Source organism: Cyclopterus lumpus, chromosome 4, assembly GCF_009769545.1.
Source record: "Cyclopterus lumpus isolate fCycLum1 chromosome 4, fCycLum1.pri, whole genome shotgun sequence".
Lineage (NCBI taxonomy): Eukaryota > Metazoa > Chordata > Actinopteri > Perciformes > Cyclopteridae > Cyclopterus > Cyclopterus lumpus.
Window position 1 is genome coordinate 7,710,327 of NC_046969.1, and position 16,505 is coordinate 7,726,831.

At 48.8% G+C, this 16,505-nt stretch overlaps 2 protein-coding genes across 2 annotated transcripts in view; one reads left to right on the plus strand and one right to left on the minus strand.

Annotated features, from left to right (window-relative positions):
- Window positions 1-6,160: 6,160 nt before the first annotated feature.
- On the minus strand, window positions 6,161-12,834 carry cyldl (cylindromatosis (turban tumor syndrome), like). Its single transcript, XM_034531064.1, has 15 exons — window positions 12,525-12,834; window positions 11,817-12,271; window positions 11,382-11,654; window positions 10,912-10,990; window positions 10,660-10,832; window positions 10,429-10,594; window positions 9,922-10,063; window positions 9,413-9,523; window positions 9,211-9,302; window positions 9,046-9,109; window positions 8,813-8,945; window positions 8,360-8,468; window positions 8,151-8,269; window positions 7,460-7,673; window positions 6,161-7,371 (listed from the first exon to the last, which is right to left on the minus strand). Exons 2-15 carry the CDS (start codon window positions 12,252-12,254, stop codon window positions 7,187-7,189), a joined length of 2,298 nt encoding a protein of 765 aa, XP_034386955.1. The 5' UTR covers window positions 12,255-12,271; window positions 12,525-12,834; the 3' UTR covers window positions 6,161-7,186.
- A 1,362-nt stretch (window positions 12,835-14,196) lies between these two features.
- zc3h3 (zinc finger CCCH-type containing 3) overlaps window positions 14,197-16,505 on the plus strand; it is a 45,170-nt gene continuing 42,861 nt past the window's right edge. Inside the window, exons 1-2 of the mRNA XM_034530956.1 lie at window positions 14,197-14,297; window positions 15,031-16,450. Of these exons, the coding sequence (XP_034386847.1) occupies window positions 14,252-14,297; window positions 15,031-16,450 (1,466 nt within the window). The 5' untranslated portion in view covers window positions 14,197-14,251. The remainder of the gene's footprint in view (window positions 14,298-15,030; window positions 16,451-16,505) is intronic.

Below are 16,505 nucleotides of genomic sequence, written 5' to 3' on the forward strand. Positions count from 1 at the left end.
CAATAATAATTGGTCTGGATTGATTTGTCAGAGTCGTGGTTGAGGAAAGACGTCACCGTGACTTCCCGTCCATCAAGACTGATAGTATTTGTTCCCCTTCCTACTGGAAGCTTCCTGACAGTGAGGGGACGAATGTGTTCAGATCTGAAACGGATAATGAGGACACGCGATGTATTACGGAGCAGTGTTTCTAATTTGTAGGGATCGGCAGGGGGGGGGGGGCGGATGTATTATTATGTGTTACACGAGTGCAGCTTTTCAATGTTTGTCTATGACACCACCTTTCATGTATGTATCCTTAAACATGTGCATATATTGGTATTTTATGAGGTTTATTTTTGTTTAAATATACAATCCACAACAAGATATGTGTATTCCTGTCAGGATCTGTAGTGTTGTTTCGTGTTTCCTGTCTTATTTTGAAGTCCTTGTCTCTCGTGTCCTCTGTTTCTCTTCACTTCCTGTCCCTGTGATTGTCTGCCCTGTTCCTGATTGTTTCCTCCTGTGTCCAATCACCTGCACCAGCCCTCTGTATTTAAGTCCTGTTCATGTCATTCCCCTTGGTCGGTTCGTCTTGTCTAGATCGTGGAAGATCTTGTGTGCATGTTTTGTATCCTGGTTTTTTGGAATCCTGTTTTGGAATCCTGTTTAGCAATAAAAGTTGCTTTTCCATCGTTGACGGCGTTTGGGTCCTGTGTTCCAAGCTGCACATAACAGAACGAACCGACCAAAGATGGACCCAGCCTACAACCCCTTCGAAGGGACCCGCTTGGCCTATGGGGGCCCTCGTAGCCTCCAGAAGGGGAACTACAACCCCCATAGGGTCTCGGCACCAAACCCATTCGAAGGGACCCGCTTGGCCTATGGGGGCCCTCGTAGCCTGCAGAAGGGGAACTACAACCCCCATAGGGTCTCGGCACCAGACCCCTTCAACGGGACCCGTTTGGCTTATGGGGGGGCCTCGTAGCCCCAGGGGCAGAGGTCACCCAGGCCCAGCCCCGGAGTGGGGGGCGCAAACCTCCGGACCGCGTCGGTGGAGGGTTCCGGCTGCCGCCTCTGTGCCGCAGACTACTCCGGTTCCCGCAGTCGCCTCCGTGCTGCAGCCCTCGCCTGTTCCTGTTGCCGCCTCCGTGTTCCGGCCAACCCCAACTTCCTGGGACCTATTGGACTTCCGGCCGGCCCTTGCTTCCTTTGCCTTGTCCCAGGACGCTTTCCGGGACATGATGGAGTCCCTCCAGGCGTTAGACAGGGTCCTGCTTCGGCCGCAGTCCCCGCCGGTTCCTGCCGATGCTGTCCCGTCGTCGCCCCGGCCGACTCCAGCTCCCCGTGTCCCGTCGGCGCCTCAGCTGATCCCAGCTCCCCGTGTCCTGTCGGCGCCCCGGCCGACTCCAGCTCCCCGTGTCCTGTCGGCGCCCCGGCCGATCCCAGCTCCTCGTGTCCCGTCGGCGCCCCGGCCGACCCCAGCTCCCTGTGTCCCGTCGGCGCCCCGGCCGACTCCAGCTCCCCGTGTCCTGTCGGCGCCCCACCCGACCCCCGCTCCTCGTGTCCCATCGGCGCCCCGGCCGATCCCAGCTCCTCGTGTCCCGTCGGCGCCCCGGCCGACCCCAGCTCAACGTGTCCCGTCGGCGCCCCGGCCGACCCCAGCTCCTCGTGTCCCGTCGGCGCCCCGGCCGACCCCAGCTCCTCGTGTCCCGTCGGCGCCTCGGCCGACCCCAGCTCCTCGTGTCCCGTCGGCGCCTCGGCCGATCCCAGCTCCTCGTGTCCTGTCGGCGCCCCGGCCGACTCCAGCTCCCCGTGTCCTGTCGGCGCCTCGGCCGATCCCAGCTCCTCGTGTCCTGTCGGCGCCCCGGCCGACTCCAGCTCCCCGTGTCCTGTCGGCGCCTCGGCCGATCCCAGCTCCTCGTGTCCTGTCGGCGCCCCGGCCGACTCCAGCTCCCCGTGTCCTGTCGGCGCCCCGGCCGACCCCAGCTCCCTGTGTCCCGTCGGCGCCCCGGCCGACCCCAGCTCCTCGTGTCCCGTCGGCGCCTCGGCCGACCCCAGCTCCTCGTGTCCCGTCGGCGCCTCGGCCGATCCCAGCTCCTCGTGTCCCGTCGGCGCCCCGGCCGACCCCGGCTCCTCGTGTCCCGTCGCCGCCCCGGCCGTCCCCGGCTCCCCTTGTCCTGTCGCCGCCCCGGCAGACCCCGGTTCCCCGGGTCCCGTCGGCGCCCCGGCCGACCCCAGCTCCTCGTGTCCCGTCGGCGCCCCGGCCGACCCCAGCTCCTCGTGTCCCGTCGGCGCCTCGGCCGACCCCAGCTCCTCGTGTCCCGTCGGCGCCTCGGCCGATCCCAGCTCCTCGTGTCCTGTCGGCGCCCCGGCCGACTCCAGCTCCCCGTGTCCTGTCGGCGCCTCGGCCGATCCCAGCTCCTCGTGTCCTGTCGGCGCCCCGGCCGACTCCAGCTCCCCGTGTCCTGTCGGCGCCTCGGCCGATCCCAGCTCCTCGTGTCCTGTCGGCGCCCCGGCCGACTCCAGCTCCCCGTGTCCTGTCGGCGCCCCGGCCGACCCCAGCTCCCTGTGTCCCGTCGGCGCCCCGGCCGACCCCAGCTCCTCGTGTCCCGTCGGCGCCTCGGCCGACCCCAGCTCCTCGTGTCCCGTCGGCGCCTCGGCCGATCCCAGCTCCTCGTGTCCCGTCGGCGCCCCGGCCGACCCCGGCTCCTCGTGTCCCGTCGCCGCCCCGGCCGTCCCCGGCTCCCCTTGTCCTGTCGCCGCCCCGGCAGACCCCGGTTCCCCGGGTCATGTCGCCGCCCCGGCAGACCCCGGTTCCCCGGGTCACGTCGCCGCCCCGGCCGACTCAGGCTCCCTGTGTTCGGTCGCCACCATGGCCGCTTCCGGCTTCTGTTCCTGGGGTTCCCCCGGAGCCCGTCTGTTCACCTGGTGGTCGCCCTTCTGCCCGTCCCCCGGAGCAGGTCTATCTGCCTGGTGGCAGTCCTTCAGCCCGTCCGCCTGGTGGTCGCCCTTCTGCCCGTTCCCCGGAGCAGGTCTATGTGCCTGGTGGCCATCCTCCTGCCCGTCCCCCGGAGCCCTTCCGTCCGCCTGGTGGCCGTCCTTCAGCCCGTCCCCCAGAGCCCTTCCGTCCGCCTGGTGGTCGCCCTTCTACCCATCCCCCGGAGCAGGTCAGTCCTCCTGGTGGTCGTCCTCCTGCCCGTCCTCCGGAGCAGGTCAGTCCTTCTGGTGGCCGTCCTCCTGCCCGTCCTCCGGAGCAGGTCAGTCCTCCTGGTGGTCGTCCTCCGGCCCGTCCCCCGGACTTCTTCTGCCAGGCTTTTGGTCCCGCCTCCGGCTCCCCTCCACCCACCCTGGGGGACTGTGTTGGGTCGTCTGGAATCCGCCCCTTGAGGGGGGGGTTATGTCAGGATCTGTAGTGTTGTTTCGTGTTTCCTGTCTTATTTTGAAGTCCTTGTCTCTCGTGTCCTCTGTTTCTCTTCACTTCCTGTCCCTGTGATTGTCTGCCCTGTTCCTGATTGTTTCCTCCTGTGTCCAATCACCTGCACCAGCCCTCTGTATTTAAGTCCTGTTCATGTCATTCCCCTTGGTCGGTTCGTCTTGTCTAGATCGTGGAAGATCTTGTGTGCATGTTTTGTATCCTGGTTTTTTGGAATCCTGTTTTGGAATCCTGTTTAGCAATAAAAGTTGCTTTTCCATCGTTGACGGCGTTTGGGTCCTGTGTTCCAAGCTGCACATAACAATTCCTGTGTCAGGAACAGCGGACTGCGTGCACATTCACAGATTAGAGCGAGATGCCACGTGGAGTCTTCTTTCAACACACTACAAGAGAAATGCTGAGCCTCTCGGATTACAGAGGAGTGTGCTCCGTGGACTCGCGGGCCTGTACATTATTAGGACAAGGCCAGCCGTGCCCTCGGGCGTACAAAAAGAACCCACCTCATCACTGAGCACAGCACGGCCCTCCTGACTAGAGTAGAGGTCATCCGTGGACCCGATTACAGCGAAGGGGCGGGGGGGGGGGGGACCGCAGGATCAAAAGCATCCGGAATGAAGACAAACATCCTTTGAGGCATCGTTTTAAAAAAGCAAAAAAGATGAGACAGACAGAGCGAGAGAGAGGCTGAGGAGACGCACACACTTTATAATGTCAAAAATCCTCGCCGTGTACAGGAAAAAAAACGGTCGACATGAGGCTGCCGTGACAACAAAGCGCACACTAGAAAGCAGCGGCCTTTTCGTTGTGCCTTAAGTGTAACAGACATGTTCCACACCCCAGCGAGCTTGTGAATCGGACTGTATGCCTTTGAAGTGTCCACAACAGTTCATTTCCCTCCCCGCTCCTTGTTTCACCGCTTTGGAGAAACACTCAAGTCAGCATGTGAGTGTGGCTTATGTGAATAGATTCATGCTCTTCTTTTTTTTTTTGCAGCTACCCATGCTAGAGCAGCAACATGATCCCCCCGCTGGCTTCCCGGCCATGCACACATACTTGGGATTGGCATAAATGGCCGCACTCCTTCACGAGAGGAAACAAGGCTTGAAGAACAGGACTGTACAATGTATACTCTGGCTGATCATTTCCAATGCATTGACGCTGTGTGTGAATCTTGATCTGCAGAATTGTCCAACATGGGTATCATTTGCACCGTCATATCTTAAGGAGCTTGTAGTACCATATTGCCCCACTAGAGAGCTGTGCTCACTAAATGCGGGGCTACTTGTGGTTCCTAGAGTCTTAACAAGCAGGGTGGGAGCCAGAGCCTTCAGTTATCAAGCTCCTCTTTTATGAAACCAGCTTCCACTTTCAGTCCGGGGGGCAGACACAGTCACCTCATTTAAGAATAGACTTAAGACTTTCCTCTTTAATAGTGCTTATAGTTAGGGCTGAATCAGGTTTGCCCTGGTCCAGCCCCTAGATATGCTGCTATAGGCTTATAGGCTGCTGGAGGATGTTTTAGGATACAATGAGCACCTCTCTCCTCTTCTCTCTCTCCTTATGGACAAATTTACATCTCTCCATTGCACATTACTAACTCTGTTTCTTCCCCGGAGTCTTTGTGCCTTCTGGCCTCATAGGGTCCATTGGACCTGGCTGTGTCTGAAGCTGGTCCTGGGTCCTAGGCCCTGCCTTCTTCTTTGTGCCTCCTTGGTCCTGCCTCCGTGGCTCGGCCTCCTGCCATGGCCCTGCTGATGCGCCCCCCCCTCCCCATCTCCTCTCTTCCTGCTTCTGTTTCATGGATTGTGGAGGGCTGGATCATGGTTCATACCTACTACTCATTATTCATAATTGTCATTGTTATATTCATTGAATGTGTTGTAACTCTGTTCATCTGTACACATGACATCTATTTTTTCTATTTCTTGGGAGTTTTTCCTGATCCGATGTGAGGTCCTGGGACAGGGATGTCGTATATATCTGTAATATATGATTGGTTGGATTGGAACATTAAAAACAAAAACATACATGTATTATTCAACCAAGAGGAAGAAGTACAATTGTATTATCCCACCTAAAATTGACATAAATCCAAAGCAAAGAGATCTGAGAACTGGTGTAATGACATCAGGTTTTCACATTTAATAACAAATTTTAATCAAAGAATAAAAAAAAAAATGTAAGGACACACATATATATATATATATATATATATATATATATATATATATATATATATATATATATATATATATATATATATATATATATATATATATATATATATACACACACACACACATATATACATATATCTCAACTTGGACCCTATTCCCCATGTTTTTATTTTGTTTAATTCTGAAATATTGCATTGTATCCCCATTGTCCAAATTGACTAAATATTTGGGCATGACATTGAAATGTATTTAGAGAACACTAATCTATGCTCTCTGTACTCCAACACAACAAACTCTGACAACACCGGCACTCCTTTCTCCGAAGGCAATAAGTCTCATGACACATTAAGAAACAGAAAACGAAAGATAGTTCAGGGAAAGTAATGCCGCCGCTTACAAAGCTCTGGAAATCAACGTCACAAATCATAATTAAGCCAAAGGTTTGGGACCTGTGAGGTAGCTTCCAGAGACAGAAATAAATGAGAACATATTTCCTGCTGCTGAGGCACCAATACAAATAATATATGTTTTGTCATTATTAAGTTGAAGGAAACTGTAAGACATCCAAGAATATTTATGTCTTTAATACAGAACCATTGACTTGGGTGGCCTACCTTTTCAGAGGAGAGAATACAAGTAGTAAGTGGAGAGTCATCAGCATATTTGATAGTAATATTGTAGTAAAGCATATCCAGACTGAACAGGGGACCAATAAGTGATCCCTGAGGGGCACCTCATACATTCAAATGAATGACTTCCTCACAAATGTTTCACTTAACTTCAGGCCATGGTGGCCTTCATCAAAACAACTTCAGCAATTTTAAAAGTTCCCCTCCAGACACTTTTTAAAGTATACGTAAAATACTCTACTATGGTTAATATTTCTGTTTGAATGTACCCCCTCATTGAGAAATCCTGGATTTGGTTTAGCCCCGCCCACCACTTACGGTTGAGCAGTGCGCATCAAGATGAGTGAAACCTATTTCAGATTCACCAACACATGATTGACTCTGGCAAGTGTGTTTGTGTGATGTAAGTGGCTGATACATTTTTGCTAACTGAATATGAAAAAAAAAAAAGATCCATGGATTTGATGAACACAAGAGATCATTTTCATATCTGATGTTCAAAGGATTCAGACAGCTTTTACTGAACTAAACCCTGATTTAAAAGAACACATTAAGGCACAATGGTTAATGATTACTGAGCAAATCAATATCATTGTGTTTACAATAGCCCTGTTAAGTTAAACTTATTAAAATACGCCACTCGTAAATCATTAATATGCCGCCTTCTTTGGTGGATTTTTTTAATCTGCAACACTCATTCAATCTCAGTATAAAAAAATCGTAATATTATAGTGCAACATTTGTCTTTTCTCCCAGATGCCAATGTAATTGTAAATTTTTTTAAATGCAAAATGATTTCAATTTGTACTTTTTTTCATACAGTATAACTCTCACACTCTCTCTCTCTCTCTCTCTCTCTCACACACACGCACACACAAACTAACAGAACAGCATAGGGCAGGCAAGATATTTTCTTTTGCAAATTTACATTTTGTGCAGTGAGCAAGCTGCGGGGTGGCGTCCCCTCAGCGATAGAGACACATGCTGGTGCTCTGATACAGGTACATGTAGGCATCGCAAAAGAGACGTTTGGCCACACCTTTCATGTCTCGAGGCACCTGATTGGCCAGCTCCGCGGGAGACATTTCCAGGTACGTGCTGACCTCAGGGCAAGCGTGAACCTCCGGGATGTTGAATCCGTCTCTCTCTCCTGAACACAACGCACAGATGAGCCACTGAACGCACGCATAAACGGTGACGCGTGATGAGACGATGCAACAAAAAAAAAACCGACTCACCTTCTCGGTCCGCCATGCTGTCAAAGAAGATCCAGTCTTGGCTGTTTGGTCCGTACTTGATGAAGGACACGTAGTGGCTCGTCTCGATGCAGAGGACGGCGAACAGCTCCAGCTTGTCTCTGATTAGAGTGTGAGGCATGCTGTGACTCAAATAACCCTTGGGGATGTCCAGAGCAACCGGCTGATGGGACAGGCGTTGAGGATGAGAGTGTACCTGGAAAAGAAAAGAAAAAAAAACACACACAAAAGCAGTCAGGGCTGCATTTAACGGTTATTTGCATAATAAAATTAAAGGAATATTTGGTATTTTTAATGACTGAAACATCTAACTGATTGCCAAAATCGTTATTGTCAATTGCCAGAGTTTCATATACATACATAACCCAGCAATATATCAATATAGGGCATGCAATGTCACCGTATGCAAAGTCTCCACTATTCCCCCCCCCCCCCCCCCCCCCCCCCCTCAGTGGCAAACATGAAACAGTCAGCATCTGCTCTGGTTCTTTCACGTAGTGGGGGGGAAGAAAACAAACTGTAAGAAGCTCTTTCTGCCCGGTGGGAAACACGTTCTGCACAAACGGATTGAGCCACACAAACAGATTCACAAAGAATTCAGCCATATTTTCTTTTTTACAGAGCTGGTGAAGCGGTATCGCATGGCAGACGGATGACGAGACAAACACTGCACCTTAGATGAACACGTCCTGCAGAAGATTTTTAATCCCGTCTGGCCGAATATGGGATCTTTAAAACAGTCGGTGCACTCGACATGGGCCAAGTCTCCACACAGCATGCACTGCTGAGGACCTGAAACACACACACACACACACGTTGTGTTCACTGTGTGAACATTTGCTTTTGAGTCCAAGTGTGTTGCTCGTGTGTGTCTAACAGTACCTTCAGAGAGGAGGTCGGTGATGTCCAGCTCCAGAGAGGGAATGATCTTGTCAAACATCTTGAATTTCTTCCCGAAGCGAGGCATCTGGAGGATGAGGCAGGAGGGCACCTGCAATTATAAGACAATCAAATTTAAAAAAAAGATCAAACAGAAAAGCACCAGGTGAACTCATTCCAGGAGACGAGGAGATCTGCGAAGAAAACTGTCTAACAGAGACATCTACTGGAGAATCAAAGGAAAGCATCAGATAAATACAGTTCCCATCCAAAATGGTGAAGAAAACAAGTTTTACATTCTGTAACAGAGATCGGCATCAATTGAGTTGACACAGCAGTACAAACACTAGCCAATAGATCTCGGAATTAGTTGCTATTAAATTAAATAGTTATTTAAATTGGTTATTACACAACTATCCCATATCAAATGGTAATGGAGTGACAGAGTGATCTCACCTCTGCCAGCTTGAGTCCTGCCGTGTGGAAGGAATGCTCCAGCAGCTGCTGGACTGTCGGCAGCACCAGCCTGTGGTTCTGGTCTAAGAAGATCTGATAGCAGTAACTGTCCTGCACTTTACCGCCCGCTGAGCTAAACGGGAAAGAGGAATGTGAGGCGTGAATGCAATATCCTTCGCAAGACCTATTGTATTTTAAAGCGATGGCGTGGGAGGTGATATTTTAAGCTGTACAGTTTGAGGAGAGGATCCAGCGCAAGAATGTGGTGCATGATGACGGTAAGAAACTCCTCTGGATCTGAGAGACAACAACAAAAAGAAAAGCCACATCAACCGTCACTTTAAACTAGAACAAACAAAAATCAGCTGTTTGAAAGCTTCCGGATTCAACAAACGGACCCTTCTCATCTGTGGTGAAGGATTCACTGTAGCCGTGTTTCTGTAGCTGCTGCCGGAGCTTCATGATGTGCCGCCCTTCCACAAAGCCTTTACTGCGGAGAGCATGCACACAGAGTATTTACGCATTTATCAAGTACCACAAAAAAAATAAAATAAAAATGAACAGAATGTTTTGTGAAAATGCATAACGGCGCACACGCACTTGCGGAGGGGATTAACAATGTCGTGGAGCAGTGTGCTCTGAATCGGGGCATCTTGAGGTTCTGTGGTTTTAAACAGCATGGCGTCCAACACGGAGGAGCAGGAAAACAAGCTGAAAGCACAGACAAAAAAAAAAGAAAAGATTTAGGAGTTAGTAGAGAGTATGTTCTAAAATATAAATAAGTTTTAAATTGGTTTCCTTTTAAATTTATATTCCTTTCAGTGTGCTTGCAGGGATCAGAAACGAGCCAATGCAAATGCACTGACTATGATAAAGCTTTCCCCAAATAATATTGTCAACAAATCTCAAGCATGTGTCATGAAGCAGGACAAAATCCATAACGTGCAGAAAGGTCGTCGAAAAAAAACAAATTGATGCTACATGGACGATGGTCTGTAATACTGTTCGGTGCATGCGATTTGTAGAATCAATGGGATACAACCAGCCAAACTTCTCATGGAGACCTTAAAACACACACTATTTGCAGTCACGCATTCCACCATCCTGACCTGAAGAGGGTGGCGTCCATGTAGCAGGAGTTGTAGTGGCCTTGGATCCCCTTCATTCGTCCAATCAAAATCTGGCTGACCTGCTCTGTGCTGATGGGAGGAACAGTCGCCAGCTTCCCTGTATTGTGCTCTTCATCCGTCTCTACGGGAACACACATTAAATAATTACTATTAGAGAAACAGTTAACATACAATAAGCGTGTTCTGCACTGTTGATGCTGTATTGACAAACGTTTGTGGACAGCCCCTCACTGCGTTTTAAACTATTGGTAATGTTTCTTGTTCATTTACTTTATAAACTGTATCTGAGCTGACATTTCATCTATTAAATCCGATAAATGTAACTTTAAAACCTGATGTGACGCATCAGTGTCCACAAGGAGGTACTTTAACTTGACACCCCCATAAAAAGCACGTGGATTTTCAGCACACAACAACACAACAAAACTGTGAACAAAGGAGTTGCTCAAGACTAAATCGAAAAGCATCCGTCAGTGTTGTTCTGACCTGCGTCGTCCCGTTTCTGTGTCCTCTCACTGCAACTGGCGGACGCGCTCTGAAACCGCGAGTCGGGACGGCAGGATCGAAGCTTTATGAACAGGGCTTTCTTCGGTGGACAGTCAAAGATACGCTCATTCTTGAAGGTGCCATCACTCACCCCGTCGTCTTCGTCCTGGAGACAGGCAGGAGATGAATTTCATCCACGATCAAATGGAAGGAAAAAAATGACAGACTTACCAGCTCGAGGCCAGCCATGGTTTCCTTTAAACCAGGCAGAGTGCCGATCCAGCGGATGATTCCATATGACTTGCCCTTTTTCAAGGTCACCTCCACCACAGAGTTCAGGCTCAGATCACCACTGTCTTTTTCCACTGGTGTTGCATCAACCTCCATCCTCTCTGGATCTAAAGCTAAAACAGTTTGAGTCAGATTTCTTATACAAATGTGGGGAATAGCTTCACACGTCATCAAGTAAAGAGATGCTCAAACCTTTGGGCACCTCCCCCTTCGCAACCAAACGTAGTGGGACATCGACTTCGCCCCCTCTCTTTCCATTCTCATCTGTGTCCTGAAAACACCAACAAAGACAAAATGATCAATGCGCTTCTCAAGGAAGTGGCTCATCTCATTTCAAATCTAAAGTCGTGGTTGCATAAAAGAAATCGAGGAAGAGCAGGAGAATATAAACTGCAACAGCGTGGCAAAAAGAAAACAATTGCATGGATATAAGTGAGGCCACAAACAGGAAAGTTGCACGTTTTCTTGACTTCCATTTTATGATATTTCAGACCACAATTTTGAAATGCAAAAATAGATTAAAAAGCATACAAAATGGGTCACATTTCCGAAATTAGGCCACACAATTGGCCTAAACAAAAACACCTTCTTTACCATTTGTGACACTATTTCTTTTAAGGTGTTTTGTATTATTTTAACCAATAACCCGATAAATTACTCGCCGTGGAGATCCGAACAACATGTTCACCGTGCTCCTCCTGCACATCCAACACCATTCCATGGCGACAATTATCTGCGGTGAAGTACGTGACCCTATCTCCTGGGACTAACTCGTCTGTTGTTTGAGAATGCTCAGCGTTGGGGGGTGACAAGGAGCTGGGAACCACGGGCCTGATTCTGGAGAACGTGGAGAAAATTCCACAATCTTTCTTGCAGGAGAAGAGGACTTTGGATTGGTAGATCCCATCAGTATTCCCCTTCCCCTTGTCCTCACCCTAGGTGGAAAGAAGCAGAGCAGTACACACTTAACCCCTTTCTATTTTTAAATGTCTGTGAACACCACAGACCCATTTCCATTTTGTGTTTGGGCTTTTCGGAGATGTATGCAGGGAAATGTGCCAGCAGCGGAAGGCAGTAACAGTTTTGAAAGTCCCCACCTGTAGTTCAATGCCAAAGAACGTGCCTGTTAGAGGACAGGAGTAGGATGTATCTCTAATCCTTCCGATGTAGCGCACGATGCCTCGGAGCCTCTCTCCTCCCTCGTCCACCGTCACCGCGGTGCCCACGGAGAGCCCCCGTGCCACTCGGAGGGCATCGCCCTCCCGGAACCACTCCAGCCTCTCGACGTCACTGGACAGGGCCTGCAGCAGCTCGGCTTCCTCCTTGCTCAGCGGCTGTATGGAACTCGACTCCAACTCGCAAGCTGACCTGGCACGCGAGTCCACGAAGTTGACATGCAACTTCGTGGGTAAACATGTCCCTGTGAGGGAACTGTACATGGACTCATATATGTAGCATATGCTGCCAGGGTTGGCCAGTCCTCTATATTCAGGATGTTTAGTTAGGATGAAGTACCGGTTGTTTGGTGACGTCATGTTGCCAAACAGAGGAACTGTATACACACACGCACACGCGCGCGCGCACACACACACACACACACACACACACAGGTGTTACGAACACACACTTTACACAGGCGTTACGAATAGTATCTACTTTGTACAAAACGTCGATGCTAGCTCGCTAACTAGCGCCAAGACTGAACTACCGGTTAGCTGTCGTTAACTGAACCGTTTCACCGACATGTGATGTCAAAAGCTTTGCTCGCGAGTCGCGGCGGTGGCTTTCCTACTCCCGAGCCTTACCTTTTGCGAGCTAGGCAACTTTTAAATCTGATATCTGCGTTGCCTCCGAGCTTCTTGGATTGGGTCTAAACCAGTTGCTGTTAGTTTCACTTCCTCTTTCATTTCAGTTCACGTGCGGCGTCACCGGCATGTCACTTTCTTCCCGATATAAATGTTTGTTGTTTGTTTAGTTTTTGTTGTAAACCACTGAAACAACTTATTGGCAATACTTTGTCATTAATGTTGGGAACACATTTTCCAAGTGACGTTGCTGTTTTAGTTTCAGTTGACAGCCAGCAGCAGGATCGCTCGAACGAGTGCGATTACTTCCCTCAGCACTGTCTCACAGACCACCAGTAAGTAAGGCTATTCACGCAGCTGCCGTGTTCAAATCCGGGTTTATGAGGTGTGCTGTTTGCTCCCTGCAAACTTAATTATGCGGTGGATTATAGCTCTATACCTCTCCCCGGATGGACAGATGCAATAGATGGCATGTGTACAGAATGAACAGCATTACAGAGTTACATAAACACATTCAAATGAATATGACAATGTATGAATGGACCTCCACAATCCATGAAACAGAAGGAGGTAGTGTGTCATCTTGGTCAGGCATACTGTAATTGTATTATCATGGATATTCTGTGAGCTACAGTTTATGATCTTGTCCGTGTATGGAGAGGGCCATCCTCAGTTGCTCCAACTGATGTTTCTTCCATTTCCACTCCCATCAAATTCGAGGGTCAAAGGTCAGGGGGCGTCGTATGCTGTACAGACTGTCAAGCCCCTTGAGTCAAATGTGTGATTTGTGGTATTGGGAATTACTATTGACTTACCTTGACATTGTTGTCTACCAGAACCATTGTGATATGGTTGCAATGGTATTTTCATAACATTGTACATCCTTGACTTGTCATTCCCTTATCGCAACAGCTCTTTCAAATGTGAGCAAACATTTGAGCGTTCTCACCTTCGTGGTATCCATCCATAAAGATAGTTTTGGTATGGTTTAGAGATATATTTATCTTTAATTTCTGAATTGTTTGCACATACACAACAGCATTTAGTCTTCCGAGAAACATTCGCCCCAATGACACAGACTCAAATGAGTACCGTTTTCACTGGAACTGCTTTCTGGCAAAGAGGAGCTGAAAGTAAGATATGTGGATTAACTTGATGAAGGGCATTACATTTTCAAATTCCATCATATAGGCTGTAGATACGGAGCAAAAACAAACTCTCTGTAAAACTGAAGAGACTTGAGTTGATATGGAAACAAGCAGAAAATAAATCCAATCGCTGAGCGTTTTGAAAGTTATATTCTACCAGTTCTTGCTGGCTGTCACCTATGCCTACATTTTTGGTGTTTTCATTGACAGACTTTGGAAATCAGTGTCAATAAACATGTCGTGACATCCATAATTTTACAATTGACAAATTCATTATTTTATTTAAATATACATTCTGTCTCTGTTACTAATATCTGACACTTAACTATTAATGATTGTTTACTTCAAAATGTCTTGTCGCTGTAACTAATATATATTGTCCCTGGTTTTATTTTGTCCAATACAATCAGGTACAATTATACCCTTTCAGTCAATGAAATGCCCACCTGTAAGGTAGTACTGAGGAGTGAAGAAAGCCCAGACACATCGACCGCGGTCTGTGATTGGACGGTCAGAAACGCATCATACGGAAAGGCCTGTTTCGTCGCAGTCAGATGACGAAACATTTCGGTTGTAAACATGGACGAGAGAGAAGCGCTGAAGAGGCAAATTGAACTTCTACAAAGTAAAGCTCCATGTACACTCCCGTTTCGGTTGTTTGGTAGAAAGCGTGTTAGGCAACAGTTTTTTAAAAATGTCGTGCCTTTTTAAATTCATAGTGGTCGTGTGGCTGTGGGCCGTTTTGAAGTACCGTTTACGTATTTACGTTATATAACAACTACTAACCGTTAGCTTGCACGTGTCTAAGAAGAGAAACGTTGGCTCCTTTTATCTGACGTCAGCTTAGTGTACTTCATTTAGAGATACATAGTGGTAGTTAGGTCATATATTATATTCAATGTTCATTATAAGTGAATAACTAGGTCGCTGTTTATGCAGTCAACAGGTTAGTTTAGCGCAGTTGTTCAACGGCAAATGTTCGAATCCCCCAGCTAACAAATTAGGGCTAACATAGTTGTCGATTAGCTACATTTGGCTGTATTTAGCTCACTATATGCCATGGTATCGAGTACACAGCATTAGTGGATGACGAGGAAAAAGTACAAACAGCCCCAACCAGGTGTTGCTCCAACAATCCGCCAAAAACAGCTTTAGTATTATCTTAGCATTGCGATATCTCTTTATATAGATATAACGTTAGATATATATCTTCGTCAAACTAAATTCTCCTAAAGAAAAGTGAGAACTAGGTTTTGTCTGCTGAATCAACTCTTTTACATGGTTTGTGTTTCCTTATTCTCGTTTATCACCCGTGATCCAATTTCGCAACTACATAACTCCTATTTTCAAATTCCCAGATCTCATCAATGAACATAAGAGCGTCCATGGCGACACGCCGTTTGTGAGAGATGAGCTGTGGCAACCGGAAGCTCCAACGTCAGCCGTGGGCAGAGGTCACGGGGCACCTGTCGTCCATCCGCACAGCTCCAGAGGGGGACTGTATGCTCCTCAGAGCCGTGGAAGTTGGAGGAAAACGTACTCGCTGAGCAACAAGAACCCCCAGCTATCTGTTGGGCGTCCCTCAGCTTCTACTTCCTCGACTGTACATCAGTCCAGTTCCCACAGTGTGTCTCACAGTGCCTCACTGCCCAGCCACAGCAGAGGAGAGGAGGGGCAAAAAATCCTGACCGCCATCTTATCATCAGGGATCCCTCAACAAAAGGAAGAGCGACATATAAACAGCACCACAGTGGAAGTTGCAACCGAGAAAAAACCCACGGATACTCTTAGAAAGACAGGAGCAGCTGTGTCTCGGCATGAAGTTGGAAGAAGAGAGTCAAGATCAACAAGCACGAGTGAGCAACATGAAACGATGCACAGACAGACTCAAGATCTGCAGCAGAGAACTGAAAGCAGGCGTGCAGTCCTGCCAGAAAAGCAAGTTGTTAGTTCTTTAGAAGTGCCTATCAAACCTACCAAGACATGCAAAACCAGCAGTATTGAGACCAAACCAACTATTACCAAGACCATTCCAGCCGTTCCTAATGCTAACGCCATACCACCTCTCGCTGCTCTGCCTGATGTGTCAAAGCATTCAATCGAACCCACATCTCACACCAGCAAGGGCCAAGTCAATGCCTCCTTTTTGAAGAAGTCTAAGTTCACTTGGATAAAGAGCCAGAACGTGAGAGGAGTGGGGCCGAAACAAGCCAGCTCCATTTCCCCAACTTCAGTTTCAAAAGCTGGAGTTGCCAGTGGAAGCTCCCCCTCATTCACAGCGAAGAGAACGCCCGGCAAGAAGTTACCTCGAAAGCTAAGCTCACTCAATGTATCGCCCAAGACCTCCAAGTACAGATGGGTCTCCATCTCCGCTGGAGCCCAAGCTAAAACGCCTCGAAAGTCAATATCACCCAAAGCCCTGGCTCTTTCCCAAAGAGCTCTGGAGAAGGGAGAGGTTAACAAGAAGCTAAGAGCAGAAGATAAGATGAAAAAGGGAGTTGCGGGTTCCTCTGCCAACTCCTCGCTGATTAGCCGTTACTGCTGGAAGGCTGGAGGTCAGAGTAGCTCTGGGGCAGCGCCAGGAGGGGCAACAGTGGCCCGTCGACGATCTGCTTTCCACTGGACGTCAGAAAGAAGCAACAAAGGAGTGAAAGGAGGGCTTGCTGCTTCCCCGTCTGGAACCCAACGTTTCCAACGTACCCACCTGATGCCATCCTCCTCCCCTTCTGGGTTCAAGCTCCGCAGCAGGATGAAAATCATTAGGAAGTCTCCTACTGGGTATGTATTGGAAACCTGGTCATGATCTGCTTTACTGTCCTCTCAGTCTATCTGT